The 24,267-nt window shown below is 40.8% G+C and overlaps 3 protein-coding genes and 1 long non-coding RNA gene across 9 annotated transcripts; 1 reads left to right on the plus strand and 3 right to left on the minus strand.

Moving 5' to 3' along the window:
- The first annotated feature begins 833 nt into the window (after positions 1-833).
- On the plus strand, positions 834-6,105 carry LOC308126981 (fibrinogen-like protein 1). 6 transcript variants are annotated; one of them, XM_080491705.1, is made up of 8 exons: positions 834-1,270; positions 2,537-2,592; positions 4,302-4,376; positions 4,461-4,488; positions 4,580-4,671; positions 5,020-5,137; positions 5,343-5,522; positions 5,615-6,017. In XM_080491705.1, the coding sequence occupies exons 3-8, from the start codon at positions 4,308-4,310 to the stop codon at positions 5,911-5,913; spliced, it is 786 nt and encodes a 261-aa protein (XP_080347831.1). In that variant the 5' UTR covers positions 834-1,270; positions 2,537-2,592; positions 4,302-4,307; the 3' UTR covers positions 5,914-6,017. The 6 variants fall into 6 exon arrangements, with proteins under 6 accessions (XP_080347831.1, XP_080347830.1, XP_080347828.1 ...); XM_080491704.1 differs by having other exon boundaries at positions 834-858; XM_080491702.1 differs by having other exon boundaries at positions 836-1,156; positions 5,615-6,105.
- A 1,268-nt stretch (positions 6,106-7,373) lies between these two features.
- LOC308127282 (NXPE family member 3-like) lies at positions 7,374-17,162 on the minus strand. Its single transcript, XM_080492222.1, has 8 exons — positions 17,107-17,162; positions 13,912-14,028; positions 12,198-12,378; positions 10,586-11,014; positions 9,798-10,093; positions 9,516-9,586; positions 9,234-9,437; positions 7,374-8,653 (listed from the first exon to the last, which is right to left on the minus strand). The coding sequence occupies exons 3-8, from the start codon at positions 12,321-12,323 to the stop codon at positions 8,100-8,102; spliced, it is 1,680 nt and encodes a 559-aa protein (XP_080348348.1). The 5' UTR covers positions 12,324-12,378; positions 13,912-14,028; positions 17,107-17,162; the 3' UTR covers positions 7,374-8,099.
- A 617-nt stretch (positions 17,163-17,779) lies between these two features.
- Positions 17,780-19,333, minus strand: LOC308127290 (angiopoietin-related protein 5-like). Its single transcript, XM_080492238.1, has 2 exons — positions 19,160-19,333; positions 17,780-18,165 (listed from the first exon to the last, which is right to left on the minus strand). Exons 1-2 carry the CDS (start codon positions 19,311-19,313, stop codon positions 17,879-17,881), a joined length of 441 nt encoding a protein of 146 aa, XP_080348364.1. The 5' UTR covers positions 19,314-19,333; the 3' UTR covers positions 17,780-17,878.
- Positions 19,334-20,337: 1,004 nt separating this feature from the next.
- Positions 20,338-20,897, minus strand: LOC308127291. The gene is made up of 3 exons (XR_013936491.1): positions 20,638-20,897; positions 20,524-20,551; positions 20,338-20,431 (listed from the first exon to the last, which is right to left on the minus strand). It is a non-coding gene; the product is annotated as an uncharacterized lncRNA (long non-coding RNA).
- Positions 20,898-24,267: the final 3,370 nt, after the last annotated feature.

Raw genomic sequence — 24,267 nt, forward strand, 5'->3', positions numbered from 1 at the left:
TCGTTCTGCTGCGTTCAGAGGCGCACGGAAATATGAGTGTCAACCGCAGGAAGCTCTTTCCTGATCTCTGAATACAATTTATTATAATCCCCTTGTTTGTTTTACTTATTTATCTGTTTCTGATTATTTTTACAATGTGGTTTGGTGCTCCTCTTGTAATTTTCTTTTCATTGATGGATTGGTTTGTTTGTTTCTCTCAACATTTGTATGTATTGATTTCTCAACAACGATTTTCCAAAAGTTTATTTGAAAATGTTTCATTGAAAGCCAACTGGACATAAAGATTAAAACACAAGGCAGATCTTCCCTAATGGAGGTGTTTTTTATTTTATTTATTTTGGTAGTATTTAAGACGTTTACAATTGAATATCAAATTCTGTGAATTGTCTTTGATTTCTTCTGCGGTTCAATTGTTCTGATTCTTTAATCAAAATAACCAAAAACTAAATATCCTACTGAAGCTACGTCATAAAAGAAACTGCATCCTAATTTCATCTGGAGTGGGTAAAATAGTGCCACAATATTCTTTAAACTACATTTTTTGAAGTATTTCTTTGTTGTAGCGCAGTGTATACATGATGAGAAAAAAACAAACAATTAATACCAGTACCAGTATTACTACAATTTCAAAATAAAGCCATTTTTTATGAAACCTTCTGGTGTAAAATACAGTGAAAACTTCAGACTGCATCAGACTGTCATTTTCCGTAGTAGAGCGCCGTTGGGGCCATTATATATTAAACACACATTTTATATTATATGTTCATCAATACTTTCGTTGTAGACCTTCTATCTGCAGTTCTCATATTTAGCCACTAGATGGAGCTCGAGTCATGCTGACGCGGAAGTAAAGCTCAGGTAAAGAAGTCAGGTGTCTGAGGGGAGAGCATATACGGTAGCGTTTTAATTTGGTTTTGCCGCTATTTTAAAGTGAAAAAACAAAACAAAAATAAACGTGTTTACAGCTAATTTACAAGAGTCGTTGTTCCAGCAGCAGTTAGAGGGAGTGAGATCTGGATTTCTGTGCCGAGTAGGATTATTGTGAGACTTTGGACAATGTGGGACGACAACTTTTATTGATCAATCAAGCATCACAGACCGAACCTCAACCAGGACCACCCCCCCGGATTTCTTCACGGGATCAGCTGAACCTTAGGCATGTGTAGCGCTGTCAACGATTAAAAGTTTGAGATTGTGGTAACGCCAGCTGTTTGGAACCAGGTTGCGTGTCTACATTGCTTAATACGGTAAAACAGACATTGGACTCATGGTGCGTTCAAGACACCTCAGTTGTTTTTGGTTCTTATAGTCATTCTTGAAAGACAGTACATACAACTGTCATTATTATTAGTGTCTTGTTCTTTTACTACATATTCTTGTTCTATGCGCCCCCAGGTACACTCTAGATGTAGTTTAAAGTGGATTCACTGTAGCGTTTATTCGCAATTACACACTTAAATCACACCCATTACATATGTATTACTATACAAGCAAATTTCTGAAAATTTTATAAAAATTCAGTTTCTTTTATTCCAGCAAACTGCAGCAGATTCTTATTCTACATGCCCCCAAGTACCTCTGTCAATTTAAGTAGATATACTCTTGCATTTATTTCCCACAATTCCACACCTTACATACTGTATGCATTGGGTGGGAGTTAAGTGTGTAACTGTGAAAAAAAAAAATGTTAGTGAATCTGTTTTAAAATGGACCCCGAGGTGATTTAACAATAGCAAACCGAGAGTTAATGCATGATAAACACTTCCACCAGATCCACCTCTCATGAGAAAAGGAGCCGTATTAAAGGGAACAGTTTATGAAACAAAGTCGACAACATGCACATAAAGATCAGTCGAGACGTTTCAAACTAAAACGAGGTTTGAACAAGAACTGAGCTCAACTCGTGTGGAAGTAACATGAAATTCTGCAGTACACAACATTTATCGCAGCATCAGCAGGCCCAACAGTCAAACCTGAGGATTTTAAAGCTTCCAAACAAGTTAAGAGGAAAGTGGAGCTGTGACACGTGAGATACTGGAGCAATCGAATCGCAGGACAGTTTGTTGACATTGGAACATTTGTTGAACATCAAGTCGTCGTGTCTGAACCCCCTCTTGGGAGACATCGTGTTAAAAGTTACTGTTTCTCAATGAAAACAAACTTTCATCATCATGGCAGCATAAAAAAGTGAGAAACTCTAAAGTTCTCATGGGTACTTATATATATATATATATATATATATATATAAAGGCACACTTTATCATTGTTGATTCTGACTCGCCGCCATACGGTTTAATCTCATCTAAACCTGATGATTAATCTCACAGGACGAGGACAAACCGTTCTGATTGGAGGAACATAATAATAATAATAATAATTATCAGTTGGTGACGTTTTCCCTGCAGCTTCTAATCCTCAGCGAATCGGCATGACGAACATGAGGCCATCGTCTCATGTCTGCAGCCAGAACGTCCTCCGGGATATAAACCGGCGTCCAGCAGCGACTTCTCCAGATCCTCACTTTTTCTTTCTGCAGGAAAATCAAGACTCAAACCTGAAAGATCCTCCGAACTCAAACTTTGAATTCATCTGGTAAGAATACATTCCTGTTCATGATTTTCATGTATAAAATATAGAAGCTTGTGTATTTACCCCTCATAACCTGTGAAATGTTGTATAATTTCCAGGATGGCAGCCCCTACATGGTAGTTTTTATGACATTTCAATGTGATATTCTGTTTTTAATGTTCAATTAGAATTTGACTGTGGAAACGTGTCAAATGAAGATTTATTGATTAATCTGACGTAGAGACGGAGGGAGACAAAGAACCTTGTAGAACTCTCTCCTCCTAATCTCCCACATCACACTGACACATTCTGACTTTCTTTTTAAGTGAAATCCTGAAAGAAAGAAAAAGGTGGTCATGCTGGACAAGTGGCATTTTTTGCATTTCAGCCCAGCAGAGCAGAGCAACTCCTTCACTGCAGGGCAAACGTTTGAACCTTGATCCTCGTGTGCAGGAGGACATTCAGTCCAGTTTAAAGTCTTTGGTAAAGATTTCAAAAAATCTTAATGGTTCTACAATCAACACAATTTGCTTTGTGTTCATCTTCCGCTGCCTTCGTCTCTAAATGAAGCGTCAAATGGCCTCCTGGGAATAAAATTCAACTCCAACCAGAAAGTAATCTCAACATTGAGTGGAGGAACAGACCTTAAATTCACTTGTGTTTGTTTTTCACTGTAGAAAGTGAAATAATGTGATGATCAGCGGCGCTGACGTGCTCACTGCCGCTGCTCGGGATTCTGCTGAGAAACTCTAATAATGTGACCCAGGAAACGTTTATCAATGATAATGTGAATAAAAAGGAAAATAAAGTCACATTCAGCTTCTTTACAGAGGAAAAGAAGAAAAGGAAGCAAGATACAGAAAACAAAGTAATCAGTAATACTTCCTCCAAACAGGTTTTCACCTGCAACAAGCAAAACGTTTGTCTATTATTCAGCTGTGAAACGGCTTTTTCATTTCTTCTACCAGTTTGAAACTGTGAGCCTTTATGTTTGCTGACACTCTTTTTTGGAGTATTTATTTATTTATTTGACTTTTACTGGTACTTTATTACAGCGGGGGAGTGAGTGTCAGGTGGTCAGTCTGCCCCATGCAGGATGAAGGGAATGAATAATGCTATATAAAACCTCTGCATTAATCCTTTTTAACTTTCACTGGTTGATAGTTTTCCGCTATTTGTAGTACTTAATTGATACTTTTTAACTGGTACTTTTTTAATGGTATTCTGTTCACTATTTCTGGTACTTTATTGATACTTTTTTTACTTTTACTGTTACTTTATTCATACATTTCCACTATAAATGTCACTTTATTGATACATTTTCTATTTGTCACGGCAATTTATTGATACTTTACCTTTTATAGGTAATCTTTTTGATAGTTTACCACTAATACTGGTACTTTGTTGATACTTTTTTAACTAGTACTGACATTATTTCTTATACACATCATCCTCTGTCGCAGACACACAATGAGAGTTACTGTTCTGTTGTTTGACCCGCACCAGTCAGGACTCGGGCCCTGCAGAGTTCCCTCCGGCCCGTCGTCCACAGAAATACTCGTCAATATTGGAATGCAGTTTGTGCAGAAATGTGCAACTAGAAGGACAAGATTCAGTAAATAAGACTGGTTCCAGCTCCGCTATATATTCTGAGACAAAACCAGGACGGGGACACTCGTCCTGAGCGATCGGGTCAGTCCCCGTTGATCTGTGCGTCTCCTCTTGTCCCTCAGGTCAGAATGACGATGCTGATCGGACTCTGTGTTCTGACCTCGGCTCTGCTTTCCAGCGGCGCGGCACAACCGCAGGTGAGAAAAGAACGACTGAACTCTACGTTGTTCTTCAAACTCAATGGAACTGGACTGTAAAACAGTTTTTTGTTGTGTTTGTAGGAACAGCAGGACAACGCGGCTCCTCTCGGTGAGGCTCGGGTCCTCATGGGCTCTACTGGAAGCTGCTGAACCTCTGAAATCTTTGGAATAACTGTGGTTTTCTTCCTCTCAAACATCAGCGGCAGACTGCACTGAGATTAAGAAGATCATGCCGGAGTTGCGCAGCGGCGTTTATATGATCCAGCCTGATGAGAACAGAATCCCCTTCAAGGTATCTAAGATTTTGATTGAGAGCTATTGATGCTGTTTAGCTTCATGACTTCATTATTTCCTAGTTTCTCTCCTCCTATAAAACACTTTGAATAAAGCCTTGATAAACGGGGCCTAAATTAAAATAACATAACATAACATGCTTTTATTTGTTAAAGAGCGAAGCATCTCAGAAGGTTTCAGTTTCATTGAACTTGTAGTTGTGAGATGAAGATGCTGTATTGCTCTGCTCTGCCTCCTGGTGAAAACGGTTCTGGAGAGAGAATCGTCAGGTTTGATTATCGGCTCCTTCTTTATGAAACGACAGCACGCGAGTGAAACCCTTTCCCCGTGTGGACTTTCTGCTCAGGTGTACTGTGAGATGCGATCAGACGGCGGCTGGACGGTGATTCAAAAGCGCAGCGGAGCTTCAGTTTCCTTCGATAGAAGCTGGGCTGCATATAGAGCTGGTTTTGGCCACCGGACGAGTAAGTGGAGGACGCATGTGACGTTGGTATGGTTGATGTTCTGGTGGCCACAGCGCATAAGAATGATTGAAAATGAGTCTGTAAGTGTTTGTATTTAAATAATCATCTGGTTTCCAACAGTCGCCGCCTGCTGCCGGTGCCGCTTGTTCTCCAGGTGAAAGACAGAAAGAAGCCACAAATTAGTTTTGCTTTTTGTTGGTTCCAGGGGACCACTGGCTCGGTTTGGAAAAGATGTACTGGCTGACCCGGGGCAGGACGACCAACCTGAGGGTGGACCTGTGGGACCATGAAGGAGGAACCGCTTACGCCGAGTACAAAAACTTCTATCTGGGGGATGAAAACTCGGCTTATGCACTCCATGTGGGGACATACAGAGGAACTGCAGGTACCGGTTCCTCCTAAACCTCGACATCAGAACCAGCTGGTCTCATCGTGGCAGCTACACTAGAGAGTTCCATCTGACCTTTCTCCCCACAGGCGATGCCATCCGTGGTTCCTACGCTGGAATCGACCAGAACGGCTCCGGCTTCAGCACCAAGGACCGAGACAATGACGGCTGCGACCCTTGCATCTTCGGCGACATTGCCGTTTCGGATTGTGCCAGGGAGTACGGCGGCGGCTGGTGGTTCAGCCGGTGCGGCTCTGCTGAGCTGAACGGGGAGTACCACGCAGGCGGCGACCACGTCGGCTGGCGCTCGGGCGTCCACTGGAGGACCTGGAAGGCCCCCGTTCCTTACTCGGTCAAGGCCAGCAGGATGATGGTCAAGTCGGTGTGAGAGGAGCCTCTCAGTCCATCTTTCCTTCATTAAAGTAGAAAATCAAGAAGCGGAATGACAGTAAATACTTGTTTTTCGGAGCATTGAATTAAAAGATTCCCACTAAGTTCTTTTTGTTGTTTTATAACACTAAATAACATACAAGTACATAACTGCAACAATGCAGAAAATAAAAAGCTACTTTCAACAGTTTACATCAACTCAAACTTAACTTTATTTATACAGCTCATAAAAACAACCACAGCTTAAACGAAGGGCCGGACATTAACAGACATATAAACCTAATTAAGTGAAATGATAAAACACCCGAAAAGTCTCAATCTAGGTTAAAAGCCAAGGAATATTTGCATGATTCAATTTCTTTTTTCCCCCTGTTCATGTGTGGTACACTGCTAAGGTCTGTTTTTGTAATCCTACAATTGTAAAAAAAAAAGCCAAGGAATAAATATTAGTAGTAGCAAATATAGTGGAAAAAAGAAAAACCAGGGGCTCTACAATCGAGCCTTGTGGAACCCTATATGACAGAGGAGGAATCAGAACCAGCAAAACTAACCCACGCTTCTGCAGAAAGGACCTGAAACATCCAGGTGCAATACTGCAGATGGCCACCAGGTGATGCAACAGGGATACCGATATGTAACGATCAACTCTTGTCATTTTCAGCAGAACAGAAGCACAGAATCTTTAATGCAGACGGCAATGTAACGACACAGCCACGGTGCCGGGACTGATGTGACATCGAAGTGCAAATAATGTAGAGTCCCTCATTTTTTCATAAAAAATACTTTTAATATATCATCACTTTCCAAGTTTTAAAAACCTGACATGATTGAATTTCACGAAATGAAAGACTTCCCTTTCGAGCTGTGCTCAGTCTCAGCGAGTCCGCAATCCAACAATAATGACGAGAACCGTCACAGGTAAAACAAAAATGAAGAGAATGGCTTGCAAATACATCAAATAAATAAAAACTTGCTGGATTTCTTTGTTTTCTTTGGACTGGCTCGTGTGTTAGGAACACAGCGATCCACCGGGCATTCCTTTCCTTTTTGGAGCAGCGTATTGTTCAAACAATAAACCTTCAGTCTTTCTTTCCTCGGATCACTTTGTGGTATAATAATACACACTTCAAGTCTGACAAGATGGAATACTAGCGGACGAAAACACACACACACACACAAAGAAAAGTGCAAACAAACAGTTAATTGATCGTGAACTACGGCAGCCCAACGTCATAAACATTTTACTAAAACTTTTCTGATTCAGCATAATTGTTTCACAGAAGACACTGGCGTACCTGTGCTTCTTTCTCCCGTGTTTTTGTAAACACATAACTGTTAAATATGTACATTAAATAGAGCTCAACATCTCATCTTTGGTCAGGATATCACTGGACAAATACAAAAAGATCAGCAATTATTATATTAAAATATTTCTATTCATCACAACCCCTTTGTACCTTATTTTTTGTTTTTTTCTGGGTCTAACCCGTGATGTAGTATTTTAGCAGTTGAGGCACATTCATCAATACTCTCCCGTCAGGATTTAGTTTATAACAGGATCGACCACACACACGTGGGATCGCTCAAAACGATATAATACAAAAGTGTAACTGCTGCAGAACAAGATGTTCCTCCTGCTCCTCAGTGATCATTACATTCTTTGCCTATTCAGAGACATTATATAAAGGCTTTCTTTTTGTTTAGTCTCAACAATCACAGTTAGTGGTTTAAAAAGAGAAATAAATACACTTCACATCCCATAATACCGTTTACATTGTGGCCTACGTTTGCATAGAAATTCATTCAAATGTCAACTTTGATTCAGAAAAACAACACGCCAGGTTTTTCCACTGAATTATGAAAATGTGATTGTTTTTATCAGGATGTTAAAATGTTTTGATCTTATTTTATGGTTTCATTGCTGAACACAACTTAATGTCTGTAAACCGCAATCCCTGAAATCTCAATGTCAAACCTTGGTGGTGTGTGCAATAAAGACAAGTCATAGTAAAGTTTAAGTGATTATGTGTTGTATAAACCATGATAGGTACATTCATTTTCCTTGTCCCTTTTCCCAAACCTTCCCCCCTTTTTTTTATTTTGACAATACAAATCACCTTTTTCTTGTAATCCCACCGTCTCCTTCTCTAAAGTTGTGGTTAATACTATTAATAATGTGTGCATTTAGCTGCCTTGTTCTGGACATGTATATGATAAAAGCACATTGATCATGTTTTTAATGATGGGACGTTCTGGGTGGAGGTTGTGAGGCAGGTGGTGGGCGATTGTCATCTCCCAGGCGTCCACCAGTCGAACGTTCATACCTTTGAACACGGCTCTGAGCGCCTTGTCACGCTGCATCGAGTACCAGTCGCTGTTGGTCAGCGTCTCGTAGAGCGTCAAAGCTTTGACGTTAGCAGTTCGGACGACGACCAGAGTCTCTGGAGCTCTGACCAGCAGCCGTACGACCGCCCTGCGGATGCTCATCAACCGTCGGATGTAGACCTCCATGGGAAAAGTGCTGAAGTGCGACCATATGCCAACAACGATGGCGGTGTCCCTGCCTCCTTTTACACCATCCAGCTCGTTGGCTATGTAACGCAGGTCACTGGTCTGGAGGCCACCAAAGCGGATAGGAGGGCCGTGGCAGCGGAACGTCACCATGATGTTGTTGGTGTACTCCAGGGCCATAGAGGGTCCAGCCTGCTTCTTGGTGTGCAGGTCAAACTGCCGGATATCTGAGATCAAAATAAAAAGGGGTCAGAATAAAAACGAGTCAAAATGGCACCACAAAGGCTTCGTTTTGTTGCGTTTTGGGATCCCCGATGCTCAGAGCCACAGAAAGCTCAACGGTTGGAAAACTTTTCCAAATCTGTCATGTAAATGGGGGAAAACGCAACTTTCTGAAAACACTCGGGCTCTGTCTCCATGTAGTTGGTGGAAACGCTGCTACTGCGCACTATGGCCATAGTAAATAGTTCTCCGGCACATGTGCAAGTAGTTAGACAATAATAAAAATGGCGGCCTCCATCGTGTCATGACTCCCAGTCTCTATTCTCATAGCAGCAATCCAACTTCCTCGTCTGTCAGTACGAATGTCTGTGTACTCTCCATTGTTAGTGTTTTCAGCGTATTGTTCTCTGTGTGCGAGTGTGTGTGGTTTCATGACAAAAACAAACAACAGCACCAACTAGTGGCCCAACAGGAAAACTACATCATCTTCAGCTTTCAATTCCTGAAGTGAAAACCCCAAAACGATGCGTTTTCACATGAAATGCTGTTGTGGAGACGAGGCCAGGTAGTAGTTGTGTTACTCACTTGGTAACGTCTCATTCAGGTATTCAAACCACTGCCGGATGGTGGAGTCTCCATACAAGTGGACCTGCTTGCCTTTAAGACACCGAGTCATCTGCTGGGGGCTGAACTCCCGAACCGCGGTTCCACCGAGTGATCGCCACACGCCTTGGTAGTAAAAACCAGAAGGTGTCCACCTCCCGCTGCTCATCGTCGAATTGGGCTCATCTAAGAAAAGGGTCCCAATAGAATTGTAACACATTGTACTTCTTTTATCAAGTTGTTGGATCAAATTCTGGATTTTACCTTGTTTGTTCGGCACCACAAAGACATCAGATGGTCCAGAAGTCAGAATGGAAACTTTCATGTTGACGTCACTGAAGGAAAACACACATAATTGTGACAAACGATACCATAAGGGCAAAACTGATAACCTGCGGTGCACTACTGACTCAGATTATCTGTGTACCAACTTCAGATTGAAGTAAAAATGACCAACAGTGACGTCTCAGCCTGACCAGCTCAACCCGAATGCAGCTTTATCATAGTTACATCTTTGTTTCACTTAAATATACTGAAAATCCTCACCTTACAAAGAGCTTCTCTTCATTTGGCCTGAGGTTTTGTGTGACTTCTCCTTTGGAATGATCGATCCTGGAATCACAGCTGAGATTCTTGGGCTTATAGCAGAACCACGGTTCGCCCGTGCGGACGTCTGTGAAGTTGCACAGCGGCGTCCGGCTCGGTCGCAGGCAGACGTTGCAGGTGGTGGACTCGCTTTTGGAGCCCGAGCGGAACAGGCTCTTGAAATTTACCCGATCGGGATGTTTGCTGGTCAACCTGCGCAGCACTTTAACTGCCTCACTGGAGTGAACCAGAGTCACCTGGCAGGACGGGACAAAAGATTCAAAGTGAGATGATCTGCATGACAGCATGAAACTGTATTGACCACATTTTCTACAAGTTCTACCAGATTCCTTTTATACATCGTGGTGTGCTGGGGCAGCAACACATCAAAAAGGAAATAAACCAGGCTTGACAAAATAACCAGGCATGCCAGCTCTGCAGTGGGCATGAAACTCGACTTTCTGGCAACAGCCACAGAGATCAGGAACTGAAGATAATTTAACTCTCAACTCAAATTCTATATTAACAGTTCATAATATGTTATGATGTTACAAACAAATTGGCTATCATTTCCTGTTAAACCGGTGGTGCCCCGAAGTTATCTGATACATGTCTGATTATATTTCTGGACTGTAGAAATCCTACTATGTTCCCAACCTGATCCAGACATCCTATTTTGTCGACCAGCCTTGGTACAAGTGTGGCCACGATGTTAAAAGAGAAAACGTCTATGGTTCCATCAGAATTACCTCGACCTCTGCACGTCCTTCCCACAGTAGGGTGAACACAGCAGAGTAGCTGCCATTGTGGTGATCCACCACTTGTCCTGCCACACCGGCCTCGAGAGCAGGAGTGTGAAGGCGAGCCAGTAAAACATCCCCACCATACTTCTTGGGGTGGCAGAGGTAGTCGTGTATTTGGATCAGGACCTCAAGCTGCTCGCCAATGTGCCACTTTCCTCCCCCTCTTCTTGGGAGAATAGTGAAATTGCTACAGGCAGGATGACTCGTGCCCTTCATGAAATAATAAGGTTGCAGGGACGGAGATTTTGGCCAAGCGATGGACTCAATTATGGATTTTTCCTCGAGAGCCTCTTCAGGAGAAATTGGTCGAAAGGTGCAGAAGCTGTGTTTGCTGGTGATATTGCTTGGGATGTTGACGATGGGCTTGGATTTATTCTGAAAACGAGAAAGTTGATAAACGTGTATGAGGCAAATGAAGAACCATAAAAGAAGATTTTTTTTTTTTTAATGTTTTGGTATTTTTGAAAGAACATCTGGTTCCAACACACAAATGTACAAAATATCATCAAGGAGTTTCTCCACAACTGTGCTAATGCAAGAAAACAAGTAAAAAGATATCATTTCATGAACTTAATAGACCGAGGTTCTGCTTACACGACAATGTTTCCAGTCAAAACGTTTTTTGTGTTTTCATTTCAGAAAAGTTACATGTTTACACAGCAACGTTTTGAAAACGATGTCCTGTTACACGGAAATGGGAGAAACATTGAAAATGATGTAGTTTTCACGCTCGGCCACTAGTGGGTGCTGCTGTTTGCTTTTGTAATGAAACAACACACACACACACCACAATACACTTATAAAGATTAATAAAGGCCAGTACACAGACATCCCTTTGGACAGACAGCCAAGTTGATTGTTATTACGGTGACTGTCAAAATAAAATACCAAGTTCCAGGATAATATAGACCGGGGTCATGACACTCTGAAGGCTGCTATTGTTATATTTTTCCACCTACTTGCACATGTAAAGAAGAACTATTTACTATGTGGTGAGCAGGAGCAGCAATTTTGCTTCATGGAGACGGAGCCAGAGGGTTTTCAGAAAGATGCGTTTTCCTCAACTTCCACAGAGTGTTTTTGAAAAATTTCCACGTTGGGAGCCATTGATGAAATGTTGCTCCGAGCACCGTTGTCATGTAAACTGACGTTTATATGCATTTTCGCTCAAAGTTATTGTCGTTTAATCGGGGCCTGAATCTTCAGAGGCCAAACAATCCAACCCCGTGTTGTGGGGTACCACAGGGCTCAGTTCTAGGCCCTCTTCTTGTTCTCCTTGCACCTCTAAATTTCTTGCCTTTGCATCTGCAGTTGTATTTAGAAACACAGTAAATTTGCAATTTGACCAGAATGTACTGTTTCCTAAGAAGACAAACCGAGTGCTTTGTGAGTTGAACTCTAAATGTAGGCGAAGTGACAGCTTAAATTCTTTTGTACATTTGTTTCAAAGGGTTTTTGTTTGGTGTGAGGGTGGAGCAGTTTGACCACTATTCAACAGAGACACTGAACATTTCACATTCTGTCACATACTTGTTTTTTCCCGTTGAAGCAAACTCACCACTATGACGTCCGTGCAGAATACCATGAAGATCACAACACAAACAGCCAAGAACAGGAAGATGCGAGTATATTTACGGAAAACAAATATGGCGAGTTTGTGACTTTGAAAAGGTGTGACCTCCATGACAGGTGGTGTCTGGGTACAGTGCAGTACTCCAAATACTTCAACTGGTGCTGGACTGAAAGATGCAAACAAAAGAAGGGTTAATCCTCAGAGTGCAAACAGAGCGACAGACTTTTTAGTAAAAAATCAGGGATGTCCCGATCACACATTTTTGGCCCCGATACCGATCCGATTTTTCAGAATTGAGTATCGGCCGATACCGATACTTTCTCGATCCGATACTTACATTGCTATTGCAAATATACTCAATAGTCTGTTTTTGGAGCAACGAAGAAGTCTGAAGCTAAAAGCACTATTGGCAGAAGCTTTGTTTAACTAGAAATTATTGTAAAACTCACTTATTGAATCAGAATTCTTCTCAGAATGACTTAACAACTTATTTAAACTTTATTCAGTCAGAACAACAAAAACCAAAAACAATTACACTCTGCAGTCTTGTATCGCCTTATTTATGTTAACTTAAAAAACCTCACCTGGATTTTGTGGCAAATTAAAAAAATAAAAATGAAAGCCAGTGAATCAGTTTAACTAACATATAAACTATAAAAAACTACAACATAAAAAGTATTCAGTAAAACCAATCAGATTCCACTTCAAAGTGTCTTTGGCTGGTTGGGTTGAAAATAAGTCCTAAAAAAGTGCAAATACAGTAATAAAAATGAATGAATAAACATAGTTCTCTCAAAAACTTATTCAGAATACTATCTTTGTCCTTCCTGTCCTTCTCCCAAAAAACCTCCGTCCACACCTCACTATGAACACGGCTCAACACGAGGCTTCAGGGCATGTAGTACACATGCCCGGCCTTTAGGGGCGCTGTGACTCACCAAACACAACAAAAAACCAGAAGAAGACAGACCACATAGAAATGTAGAAGTAGACTTCTGCACAGAAACACATAAACCACTAAATTAACTCTAGTTGTATAGGTCTACGGCCCCGCTCCGCCTGTTTCTAGCTTCTGCAGCTCGTTTTTTTTTTTTTTTTTGATCGGCTGGATTTGCCCATTCCCGATCACTCACAAATCACCAATATCGGCCCCGATCCGATATCTACCGATCAGATCGGGACATCTCTAATAAAAATGTATTTAGTCAACCTGGAATTTTTTCAATAATCATCTATCAACCAAGGACATGGACCTTGTGCAAGAGAAAGGCTAATATTTGACTTATACAGATTATTTGAGCCTTTTCTAATCAAGAACAACATTCTGCGACGTTCTTAAAGACCGGAGCCAATGAACCAAACACTACAACATTCACAGAAATCTCCTTCCACACCTTTCTCTGTCAGACTCGATGAGTTTCTGTAACATTTTATGGGGTTTTGGTCCAAACAACCAGGATTCCAAGTACACCAATAGTATACTTTTGTGTTTCCAGACATTTCTGGACTTTGCCAAACAAATTATTTTAGAGTGAGAGAGAATTACTTGACTCCTGTGACATTTTTGGAACGACGAGTACTTCAAATTTAAATAAAATATGTTATTTCTCCACGGTTCATGCAAAATAACGCAGTTTGACAAAATAACGCAGAGACGATTTGCAAAGAGTGTTGGAGATGAACGTGCAGAGTGTCTTACCTTTGAACAAGTTCTTTAGGAAAGGACCAATTTAGATGTGATAAACTCTTTGCACCGCCCTGCTGGTGACACTGGTGACTTCCAGGCGGCGGTCATGGATGTGATGAAGACGTGCGGCTAAGAAGTGAGGACCGAGCACACAGAACAAATAAAAACATGCACGTCATCGCTTCAGCTCCAACAATGCGACGGGTTTGTATCAAGAGGGCAACGGTGAAAAGAAAAGAAAAAGCCTGAACGTCACGTCAACAGTTTATTGGCGTTTTGCCCGAGGAGTTAAGGCCGACCGAATCCGTGACCTCTTTTAAATCTCTTCTAAGAACCCACTTCCAGTGACTCTCCTTTAATTGAAGCCTATCTTTTGTTTTGGTAGTTTTTTTTTTATTCCATTGATCTATTTTTACTCCAAATTATGCCCCATTTATCTTATATAGGTTCTCTCTCTTTTTAGCCACCCGGGCCTGTGGTGTTTGGTCGCCTATAATTTCTGTCGCTATTCTACTCAAACATTCTAGCGTTACAGCATACTCGGATACCACGTCCGAAAAGGAGTGGGAAGAAGTATAACTTATTAAACCCCACCCGTTCTGCATAAATAATATTTAGAATTTTCTTCAGCTTCCATTTATTTAATATTCATTTAAACATGTTAGAACTCTTATAATAGGACAAATAACCTAACGAACAGGTATCAATTAATTACATATTTCTTTTTAAATAATTAATGATATGTAATATTGAAAAAATACACATTTGTTTGATCTTGTCCAATTTTTTATACAGAAATTATACAATTTATATTCATAGAAATGTATTCACACATATACCCACATGTAGAAATATACAGCATCCTCACTCTCCATCTTGATATTGTTAAAAATCGTCTCTTTCTATCTTTATTTGAACTGTTGGAGGAAACATTGTCCTGATTGGCCCGCTACTGAGCATGTGCAGAACAACTATATAAAGATTGCTCGTCTTCTCTGTCTTGCTGACTTTTTTCTGTTTGTGTGTTTTTACCGTAAAGCACCTTGTGAAATAATAGTTCTTAAAATTGCTATATAAAGAAAGTTATTATTGTTGTTATATATTTTTTTAAATTTTATTTCATTCATTTCAGGCATGTGAAGAATTATAGCTTATGAAAATATAGCTATACAAAATATATAATCTATGTTTAAGTATACCCACACATACTTATCAAATCCTACACCTTCTCCAATACTCAGTTATATTTTATAATTGTGTTTCTATATTAAGAAAAGTTAAGATTCTATATGTAAATATAACATTATTATTATTATTATTATTATCATCATTATTTCAAAAAAGTGCTCAGCTTAAGAATCAACAAGATCTAGTCAACGTCACAAAAAGCTAAAAGTAAAAACAAAGAAGCTGCTAAATTTTATTTAAATGTAAAAAAAAATATATAGATATATTTTTCCAAGTTATTTTACAAAAAAGTTCTCAGTGGGTGTTTTCTAAATGCTGCTGCCTCCTCCTCCTGATCACTTTTGAATGGAAAACGCTGTTTGTCTCTTTAAATGAAGAATATAATTCACATTTTAGCGTTGCCAAACAGCGTGAGGAGGAATACGTCGCCGTCTGGAAGGTTGTAGGTCTAATTTGAGGAAAAGGTGATGGTTTATAGTGAGACTGGTTTTTAAGTGAGCAGGCATACATACATTAAGCCTTTACCTCGCTGCGGGAACCAGTTGCACAAAAAGGAGTGATGTTAGAGAGACATTTGAACCTGGTGTCTGGTAGCGGACATGATATGTGAAGTACAGGCGGGACGTGGATTTCACACAAGCTTAATTTTCTATGCTCCAGGATTAAGACGCTTTGAGGTTCTATTCTATAAGATGTTTGCATATTATAAAGACTTGATGAGGCGATATGGAGGATTTTGTAGAAGAACTTTTGGCTTTTTTCCTGTGCTGGGAAAAAAAAATGCTTCGATGTCAATCTTTGTGGGAACAAATTCAAAATGGTGGCTGGTCGTGACATCTTCTGATTAGAGCCCGACTGATTAATTGGACGATGATAGAGAATAAATTGGTAATCGGCCAAAACTTGGCCAATTGACGCCGCCGTTCACGCACAATTTTTACAAATAAAGTGCATGAAATCAAATGTGGAGAGACTCGGTACAAATGTGTACCGAGCTCACTGACTCCTTGTTCCTCCTCTTTCGTCTACCTGCTGCTGAAGTTACCGACAGATTACATCACATAATACTTGCCGGGTTGTAACAGAGAGCTTTGACGAGTACTCTGTGCAGTATCGGACCGGATACTGGTATCAGTGCAACCCGACTAATTTCTCAACAACTCAACTGCAATGATGAGTAGGAGGACAGGGTTCCCCTTTTTGCTGCGTGATAGCAAATATTTTGTTATTGTTGTCTCTGGAGTTGGTGGGAATATTGTGAAAACTGCAGAATTAAAAAAACAAAAAAAAACAAACACATGTCCCCCAGAAAAAAAAGGGAGAAATCCAGCCAATCTGGCAACACTGATGTAAGGAGGTAGACCACTAGTACGACCAAAATAGTGTGTTTGTTGCGACACTTGGGCTGGATGATGTTTCCTCAAACAACAATATCCTCGTTTCCTATGAAGTATAGCAAGTAAAAGAAGCAGCTACTCAAGTCTAGAACAAGTTGAAATGCAAGAATGGATGAAAACACACTGATTTACTGCGTAAAAGTGAGAAGAACACAGGCTTGCGTTTCATGTGAGAGCAAACACACGCTGCACGTTAAAAAGAGAGAGAGAGAGAGAAGTTGAAACTTTTTGAGTCACGCAGAGACAGACAAATCGTATATTTTGCACTTTTAAATCGATTCAACACTCAAATACATCGTTCATTTAAACGAGAAAAGTTATCGAGACTTACTTTTTTCAAAAAAAGGAAGCACATTTTACTTAATAACCGTCTTTTTCAGGCTTTAAGATTCAAGAAAACGTGACATACATACATGTACACGTGAGCATTAGAGTAATAATGATAATAATAATGATAATCTGAGACTAGAACTGACATGAAGAGACTCTTCCATCAGCGCATTTTACGCGCAGGAAAAGTGAAAGAGAGGAATCACGCGCTGCTCATCCCCAGAGGGAATTCCTGGTTTATGCTGAGATTAATGCGAGCAGAAATAATAGATATGACAATTTAACTACATACCGGAGCGCGCACGTTCAGACACGTCGTGGACTTCCGCCAACAGTTGTCAGGAAGTCACGTGACTTGCGTATGGGCGTCGATCCTGCGTGAGACGGCACGGGTTTAAAAAGACACGCAAACGCCTCGGTCGAGACTAAATCACATTTTAAACCAGGATTTAGTGATATAGCTTTCTCAGAAGTGGATTAAAATAGTCTTAGACTTGTCCTTGTCTTGAGATAAATGATCTCCTCTCTTGAAGGGAGACTAGAGCTAATCCAGGTCTACATCAAGATTTAAACTTCAGATTAAAGGCTGTATGCCTCATGGTGTCTGGTGAAAATGGATTTCCTTGGTTACATTGATGATGCTTAAAAACAATAACAACAACAACAATAATAATATATTTTATTTGTAATGCATTTCATATTTGAGCAATATTGAAGTGCGACAGAAGTTAAAAAACAACAGTTGAAGAGTTTATCTGGGCCATTCAGTGGCTAAAAGAAACACCATAGAAAACTTAAAAAGACTTTCATAAAAAGGTTTCATTTAAAAGCGTCTAAAAATCCCTTTTTAATTTTTTTATATGCATAGTTGCAGTCGTGTACTTACATGCTGTTGTTACAAAACACTAAGAATATTGGGCATAATTAGCTTTCGGAAAGAAAGAAGTCAATAAAGAGGATTTTTTGGGAATCTTTTTATTCAATGCTCAGGAAACAAATAATCACTGTTATCCCACTCTTGATTTTTGACTTTAATGAAGTAAAGATGGACTGAGAGGCTCCGCTCACACAGACTTGACCATCATCCTGGTGGCCTTGAGTGAGGAAGAGGAGTGGCCCCTCCAGGTCTCCCAGCGGAGGCCCTTCACGTTGTCGGCGTGGTAAAAGCCATTCAGATAAGCGGAGCCACATCGGCTGAACCACCAGCTGCTGCTGTGGAAGTTGGTACAGGAATGATAAGCAATATCAAACTCGAAGATGCAAGGATTGCAGCCGTCATTGTCTCGGTCCTTGGTGCTGAAGCCGAAGCCGTTCTGGTTGGCTCCAGGGTGGGAACCACGAATGGCATCACCTGTAGACAAGGAGGTGGAAAAAAGTCAAGGGGTGCGTCCTAATAGTCCCTCCTATCTCCTAACAGTCCCTCCTATCTCCTTTCCTATCCACTTCTCCTTAAACCCCAGAAGTGTTTAAGTGGTGGCCATGATAAGTAGCGTTGGAATTCTCACTAAGCCAAGGAAAGGAGGCTCAATGCGTCCTTTAGAACCTCCTTTATCCTAGGAACCACTGATGCTTCCTTTAGAACCTCCTTTAGCCTAGGAACCACTGATGCTTCCTTTACCAAAGGAGACCAGCTCATGTTCCCCCACAATTCCTTGTGGCGACATCATTTAAAGGAACCCGCTCATCGGAGCGTTCAGGGAAACTCAGGATGACTGAAAAAGGAGCAGATCATGTAAGTTACCAAAGCAATAATCTGCCTGGAACAACTTCAAATCATCTAGAACCCAGATCCCAACTAGGAATGTTCTGGATGTTGTAGAACCAACACAGTAAAGTCCAGTTTTAGTGCAGCCTGGTCTCACTCTGATTGGTTCTTTATTCACCTGCAGCCGTTTCCCTTTAGTTCCTCTTTTCCTTTGATTTACATTCAAACCTTCAGATATTTGACGTTACATCAGAGGTTAGAACCTCAGAGGAACGTGAGAGGAACCACCTTTATACTACTTTTGATCACATTTGGAGTTTGTTCACCACGACAGACGTCACTAACCTTCACCTCTGTTGGATTATTATTACGCCACCTAGTGGAAGTGTGGTCTGATTGTCATCGTGATCACCTTTCCTTAACTCCTTTAGGAAGCCTCCTAACTCCTTTCCTTACCTCCTTTAGAAAGCCTCCTAACACCTTTCCTTAACTCCGTGATGTCATCCACAGCATTAAGGAAAAGTGGACAGGAAAGGAGATAGGAGGGAGTATTAGGAAGCATCCTAGATGGAACTCTCTAGTGTAGCTGCCACGATGAGACCAGCTGGTTCTGATGTCGAGGTTTAGGAGGACCCGTTACCTGCAGTTCCTCTGTATCTCCCCACATGGAGTGCATAAGCCGAGTTTTCATCCCCCAGATAGAAGTTTTTGTACTCGGCGTAAGCGGTTCCTCCTTCCTGGTTCCACAGGTCCACCCTCAAGTTGGTCGTCCTGCCCCGGGTCAGCCAGTGCATCTTTTCCAAACCGAGCCAGTGGTCCCCTGGAACCAACAAAAAGCCAGTGCATTGTGACATGTAGTTTCAGTTCAGCCAATATTTAGATTTGCATTTTTATATCATTATAACAAAAGAAATGGCCACACACACACACACACACACACACACACACACACACACACACACACACACACACACACACACACACACACACACACACACACACACACACACACACACACACACACACACACACACACACACACACCACTTACACGTCAGGTGGCCAAACCCAGCTCTATATGCAGCCCAGTTTCTATCGAAGGAAACTGAAGCTCCGGTGCGTTTTTGAATCACCGTCCAGCCGCCGTCTGATCGCATCTCACAGTACACCTGAGCAGAAAGTCCACACGGGGAAATAACTAACAGGGCTTTAGTGATTTTTACTGAAACAGGTTAATGATGGCAATAAATAATCAGATGTTGCGAAGCTTTCAAATGGTTCCAGCCTCCAAGGGTCATGCTTGATGTCTTTTGTCCTCATTAAAATAAGTAGGTTAGTTTAAAAGTTAACTCAAACAAATCTGTGAGTCTACTGTCAAGTCAGCGGTCTGGGATTCCTCTGTGGTGGCTTCTGAAGCACATATAAATTAAGTAATGTTCATTTACTATATATGCTGAAAAATGTGTCATTTCAACTAAAATCAGTTTTTTGCGCCCCAGAATGTTTCCTAACTTTCACTTCAGCTGATAAATGTTGACTTTGGACGGACTAAATATTTTTCCACAGGTCACAACGCTGGTTTTCCTGCATGTTTAAAGCAAATAACAAATAAGTTTATGTAGATTCATAAAACAAAAACAAACAAAAAAAAAAACAACAACGACAAAATCTCAACAAGTTATCGTTGCTAAAACGGCTGAAAAGGTTGAGGTAGATTGTCAACAGCCCAAAAACTAAGTGGCTGAAATAAATCAAATGTGATGTAAAACTGCTGAAATGGCTAAAAACCTCTTTGACCTTCCTGAAATTTGCTTTGATACCTTGAAGGGGATTTTGTTGTGATCAGGCTGGATCATATAAACGCCGCTGCGCGACTCCGGCATGAGCTTCTTAATCTGACTGCAGTCTGCCGCTGATGTTTGAGAGGAAGAAAACCAAAGTTATTCCAAAAGATTTCAGACGTTTTGTCGCGTCCAGTAGAGACGATAAGGACACGAGTCTTACCGTGGGGGAATACATCGACCGGATGTTCCTAGAAAGAGAACAAAAACAGATTTAGAGTGAAGTTCGATTGAGTTTAAAGACGGCAGAACAACGTAGAGTTCAGTTTGTTTTAACCTGCGGTTGTGCTGCGCCGCTGGAAAGAAGAGCCAGGATCAGTCCACAGAGTCCGATCAGCATCTTCATTCTGACCCGAGGGACAGAGACAGATTCGCCTGAACAGTCAGACGTCTTCCAAACATGAACATCAGACTACAAAGACAGTGTGACACCAATTCAATGGAAGCCTACAAAAGGAAGGATTTCATCACATGACACTTTTCTGAACGTCTTCTAGACGATAAAAACTGTTTCTCTATAAACAAACCAGGATGTGTGACCCACCTTTTAAACGCCGTCACTTCCTGTCAAAGCTCAACCGAAAGGAGACGCACAGATCAACGGTGACTGACCCGATCGCTCAGGAAGAGTGTGTCCGTCCTGGTTTTGTCTCAGAATATATAGCGGAGCAGGAACCAGGAGGGGCCTCGGTGTTATTCACTGAATGTTGTCCTTCTAGCTGGACCACAAGCAGCATTCCAATATTGACCAGTAGTTTCTGTAGAGGACTGACCGGAGCAAACTCTGCAGGGCTTCAGGTCAAATATCTCCTGCAGAGTAAAAGAATCCTTTAGTAGGAAGAAGAACCGGGTTGATCCTGGCACACAGCAGGCCTCTTCCTCCATCAACCCGCCTCACTAATGTGAGTGTTCTGATCAGAATCTGGAAACGTTGCCAGTGTGTTGCTTTCAGGATTGACGGACACAGACCGACGCTGGAGTCCAGTCGTCAATCTGGTTTGTACCTGACAAACCAGTTTGGACAAATATTCAGAGGAAAGTTTTCTATTGATGGTCACAATATAGAATTACTGTGTTTCAGTTCAATTTACTCCAGTGGTGCTTAAAGTTGTTTGGACCAGAAGATTTTTGTTTTTTTGTGTTTAAATCTTCTGGTTCTTATTATTTAAAAAAAAAAAAAAAAGATAAAACACTTTAATTCTTCACTTTGGTAGATTCTAAAGAATCTGACGAGTTGGACTTTTGGAGGTAAAGTTGGTTCACAGGCGAACACAAAGAATAAAGACTTTTCCTCTTTATCTATTTTTTTGCTTGTGGACAGTTGGATTTCTTTGTCTTGCTTCTTCTTTTCCTTTCTCAGTTGCTGCCGTCAGACTCTGGAACAAACTGCCCCCGACATGCGCACCATTACCAACTTTGGCCTTTTTAAATCCAGACTCAAAACCTATTTATTCAGACCGGCTTTTAATACACAGTAATATGGTGACATTTGAATTGAATTGAATTGAATTGAATTGAATTGAATTGAATTGAATTGAATTGAATTGAATTGAATTGAATTGAATTGAATTTAAATGTCACCAAATTGTCACCATATTACTATTTTTTCTATTTTATTTTATTTGGTTTGGTTTTATTTGACTCTATTGTGGATATAGTGTTCTGTTTTAACTGCTTTCTTTCTTGTTTTACTGTCCGATCTCATTGGAAAGCACTTTGGTCACCTTCAGTGTTGTAAAGGGCTTTATAAATACATTGATCATCACATTATTTCACTTTCTACAGTGAAAAACAAACACAAGTGAATTTAAGGTCTGTTCCTACACTCAATGTTGAAATTACTTTCTGGCTGGAGTTGAATTTTATTCCCAGGAGGCCATTTGACGCTTCATTTAGAGACGAAGGCAGCGGAAGATGAACACAAAGCAAAATGTGTTGATTGTAGAACCATGAAGATGTTTGAAATCTTTACCAAAGACTTTAAACTGGACTGAATGTCCTCCTGCACATGAGGATCAAGGTTCAAACGTTTGCCCTGCAGTGAAGGAGTTGCTCTACTCTGCTGGGCTGAAATGCAAAACTGCCACTTGTCCAGCATGACCACCTTTTTCTTTCTTTCAGGATTTCACTTAAAAAGAAAGTCAGAATGTGTCAGTGTGATGTGGGAGATTAGGAGGAGAGAGTTCTACACGGTTCTTTGTCTCCCTCCGTCTCTACGTCAGATTAATCAATAAATCTTCATTTGACACGTTTCCACAGTCAAATTCTAATTGAACATTAAAAACAGAATATCACATTGAAATGTCATAAAAACTACCATGTAGGGGCTACCATCCTGGAAATTATACAACATTTAACAGGTTATGAGGGGTAAATACACAAGCTTCTATATTTTATACATGAAAATCATGAATCAACAGGAATGTAAATGTGAAGGAAGAATCCATTCATCATTTCATTCATCTTCCATTTCCATTTTATTCAGCAACAAGAGACTCTAGTTAACCTGACCTGCTGTGTGTGTTTGCATTAAAGTACACTATGATATAAACCACAAATAAAATAATCACCTCTTTCTCTCATGTAGTGATCATAAAGTTTCAAACTAAGAAAATACAGACTTTCCTCTCTTTGCTTACGAGAAAACAAGGAACTGATTTCATCAGGTTCTTTCCTGAAATCAGAAGTGAAAAGTGCAAAAATGATAAAGAAAACTTCTGGATCAATCCAATAGATTTTGGGACGTTAACGGCTAACTGTTTCTGAATAAATCCTAAAAAAACTGCCAAGAAATTTCCCAAACAAAGCGGATAAGAGAGGCACCTCATGACGGACATCAAAGAAGAAAAGCATCTGATGCTAACTTGGTTCCGCAAACAAATGTGGCGTTGGCGACAATCTGTAATCTACCGACTGTAGCTCTAGTTTATTATTTCGTACTCTTCAATAGACTTATATTCATTCGGTGCAATGTCGTTCAGCTGCGATTATACTTAAAATACTATTGTTTTGAATATTCCTATTGTAAGTTATTAGTAGTAAATAGATTCTCTTCAGGATTGCAAAACAAAACAGAAACTAGCCTATGAAAATGTTTTGGTGGATCAAACTGAAGAATCAAATTTCAGTGGTTCATTGAATTGACTTTTTCAACTGCCACTTAGTTTCATGGGCTATTTGTACGGGACAATCAGAACCAAACGATGGCAATAAAGATCTTTAATTTCAAACATATTTCTGAAGCGTATGTAAAATGTCATTCGCCACACAACACAACTAGCATATGTAGGACAAAATAACATTAATCATGTTCTTGATAATGGGAGGTCTGGGGTGGATTTCGTGAGGCAGCCAGTGGGAAACAGTCATTCCCCAGGCATCCACCAGATGAACGTTTATTCCTTTGAATATGGCTCGAAGAACCTTGTCACGCTGCATCGAGTACCAGTCGCTGGTCGCCAGCACCTCGAACAGCTCTAGACTCTTGAGGTTCGCCGTTCTGAAGATGATCACGGTGTCCGGCGCCCTGGTCAGCAGGCGCACCACTGCCTTGCGGATGCTCAACAGCCGCCGGGTGTAGACCTCGATGGGGAAAGTGGCGTAACGTGACCAGATGCCAATGATGATGACCGTGTTGGCGCCCCCGGGTACTCCGTCCAGTTCATTTGCAATGAAACGCATCTCACTGGTCAAGACGTCAAAGCGGATCGGAGGACCGTGGCAGCGGAACGTCACCTTGATGTTGTTGTCATAGTCCAGAGCCAAGAACGGGCCAGACTGTTTTGGGTTGTGCAGGTTGAACTCCCGGAGACCTGGATGTGATGGAGACAGGACCAAATGAGTCAAATCGTAAAGGAAATCTAAACAATACACAATATTCTTACAGAGTGAATACCTGGTAAGACTC

Source organism: Lipophrys pholis (assembly GCF_963383615.2).
Source record: "Lipophrys pholis genome assembly, chromosome: 22".
NCBI classification, from domain to species: Eukaryota; Metazoa; Chordata; class Actinopteri; order Blenniiformes; family Blenniidae; genus Lipophrys; species Lipophrys pholis.

Excerpts from the sequence above, each read along its gene's own strand:
- LOC308126981 (XM_080491705.1), top strand. The coding sequence starts at position 4,308 with ATGACGATGCTGATCGGACTCTGTGTTCTGACCTCGGCTCTGCTTTCC. Across the intron at positions 4,377-4,460 it reads GCGGCGCGGCACAACCGCAG|GAACAGCAGGACAACGCGGC; the intron begins GTGAGAAAAGAA and ends TTGTGTTTGTAG. Across the intron at positions 5,138-5,342 it reads TGGTTTTGGCCACCGGACGA|GGGACCACTGGCTCGGTTTG; the intron begins GTAAGTGGAGGA and ends TGTTGGTTCCAG.
- LOC308127282 (XM_080492222.1), bottom strand. The coding sequence starts at position 12,323 with ATGGAGGTCACACCTTTTCAAAGTCACAAACTCGCCATATTTGTTTTC. Across the intron at positions 11,015-12,197 it reads TCTGCACGGACGTCATAGTG|AATAAATCCAAGCCCATCGT; the intron begins GTGAGTTTGCTT and ends TCTCGTTTTCAG. Across the intron at positions 10,094-10,585 it reads AAGGACGTGCAGAGGTCGAG|GTGACTCTGGTTCACTCCAG; the intron begins GTAATTCTGATG and ends CCGTCCTGCCAG.
- LOC308127290 (XM_080492238.1), bottom strand. The coding sequence starts at position 19,313 with ATGCACTGGCTGACCCGGGGCAGGACGACCAACTTGAGGGTGGACCTG. Across the intron at positions 18,166-19,159 it reads GAGATACAGAGGAACTGCAG|GTGATGCCATTCGTGGTTCC; the intron begins GTAACGGGTCCT and ends CCTTGTCTACAG.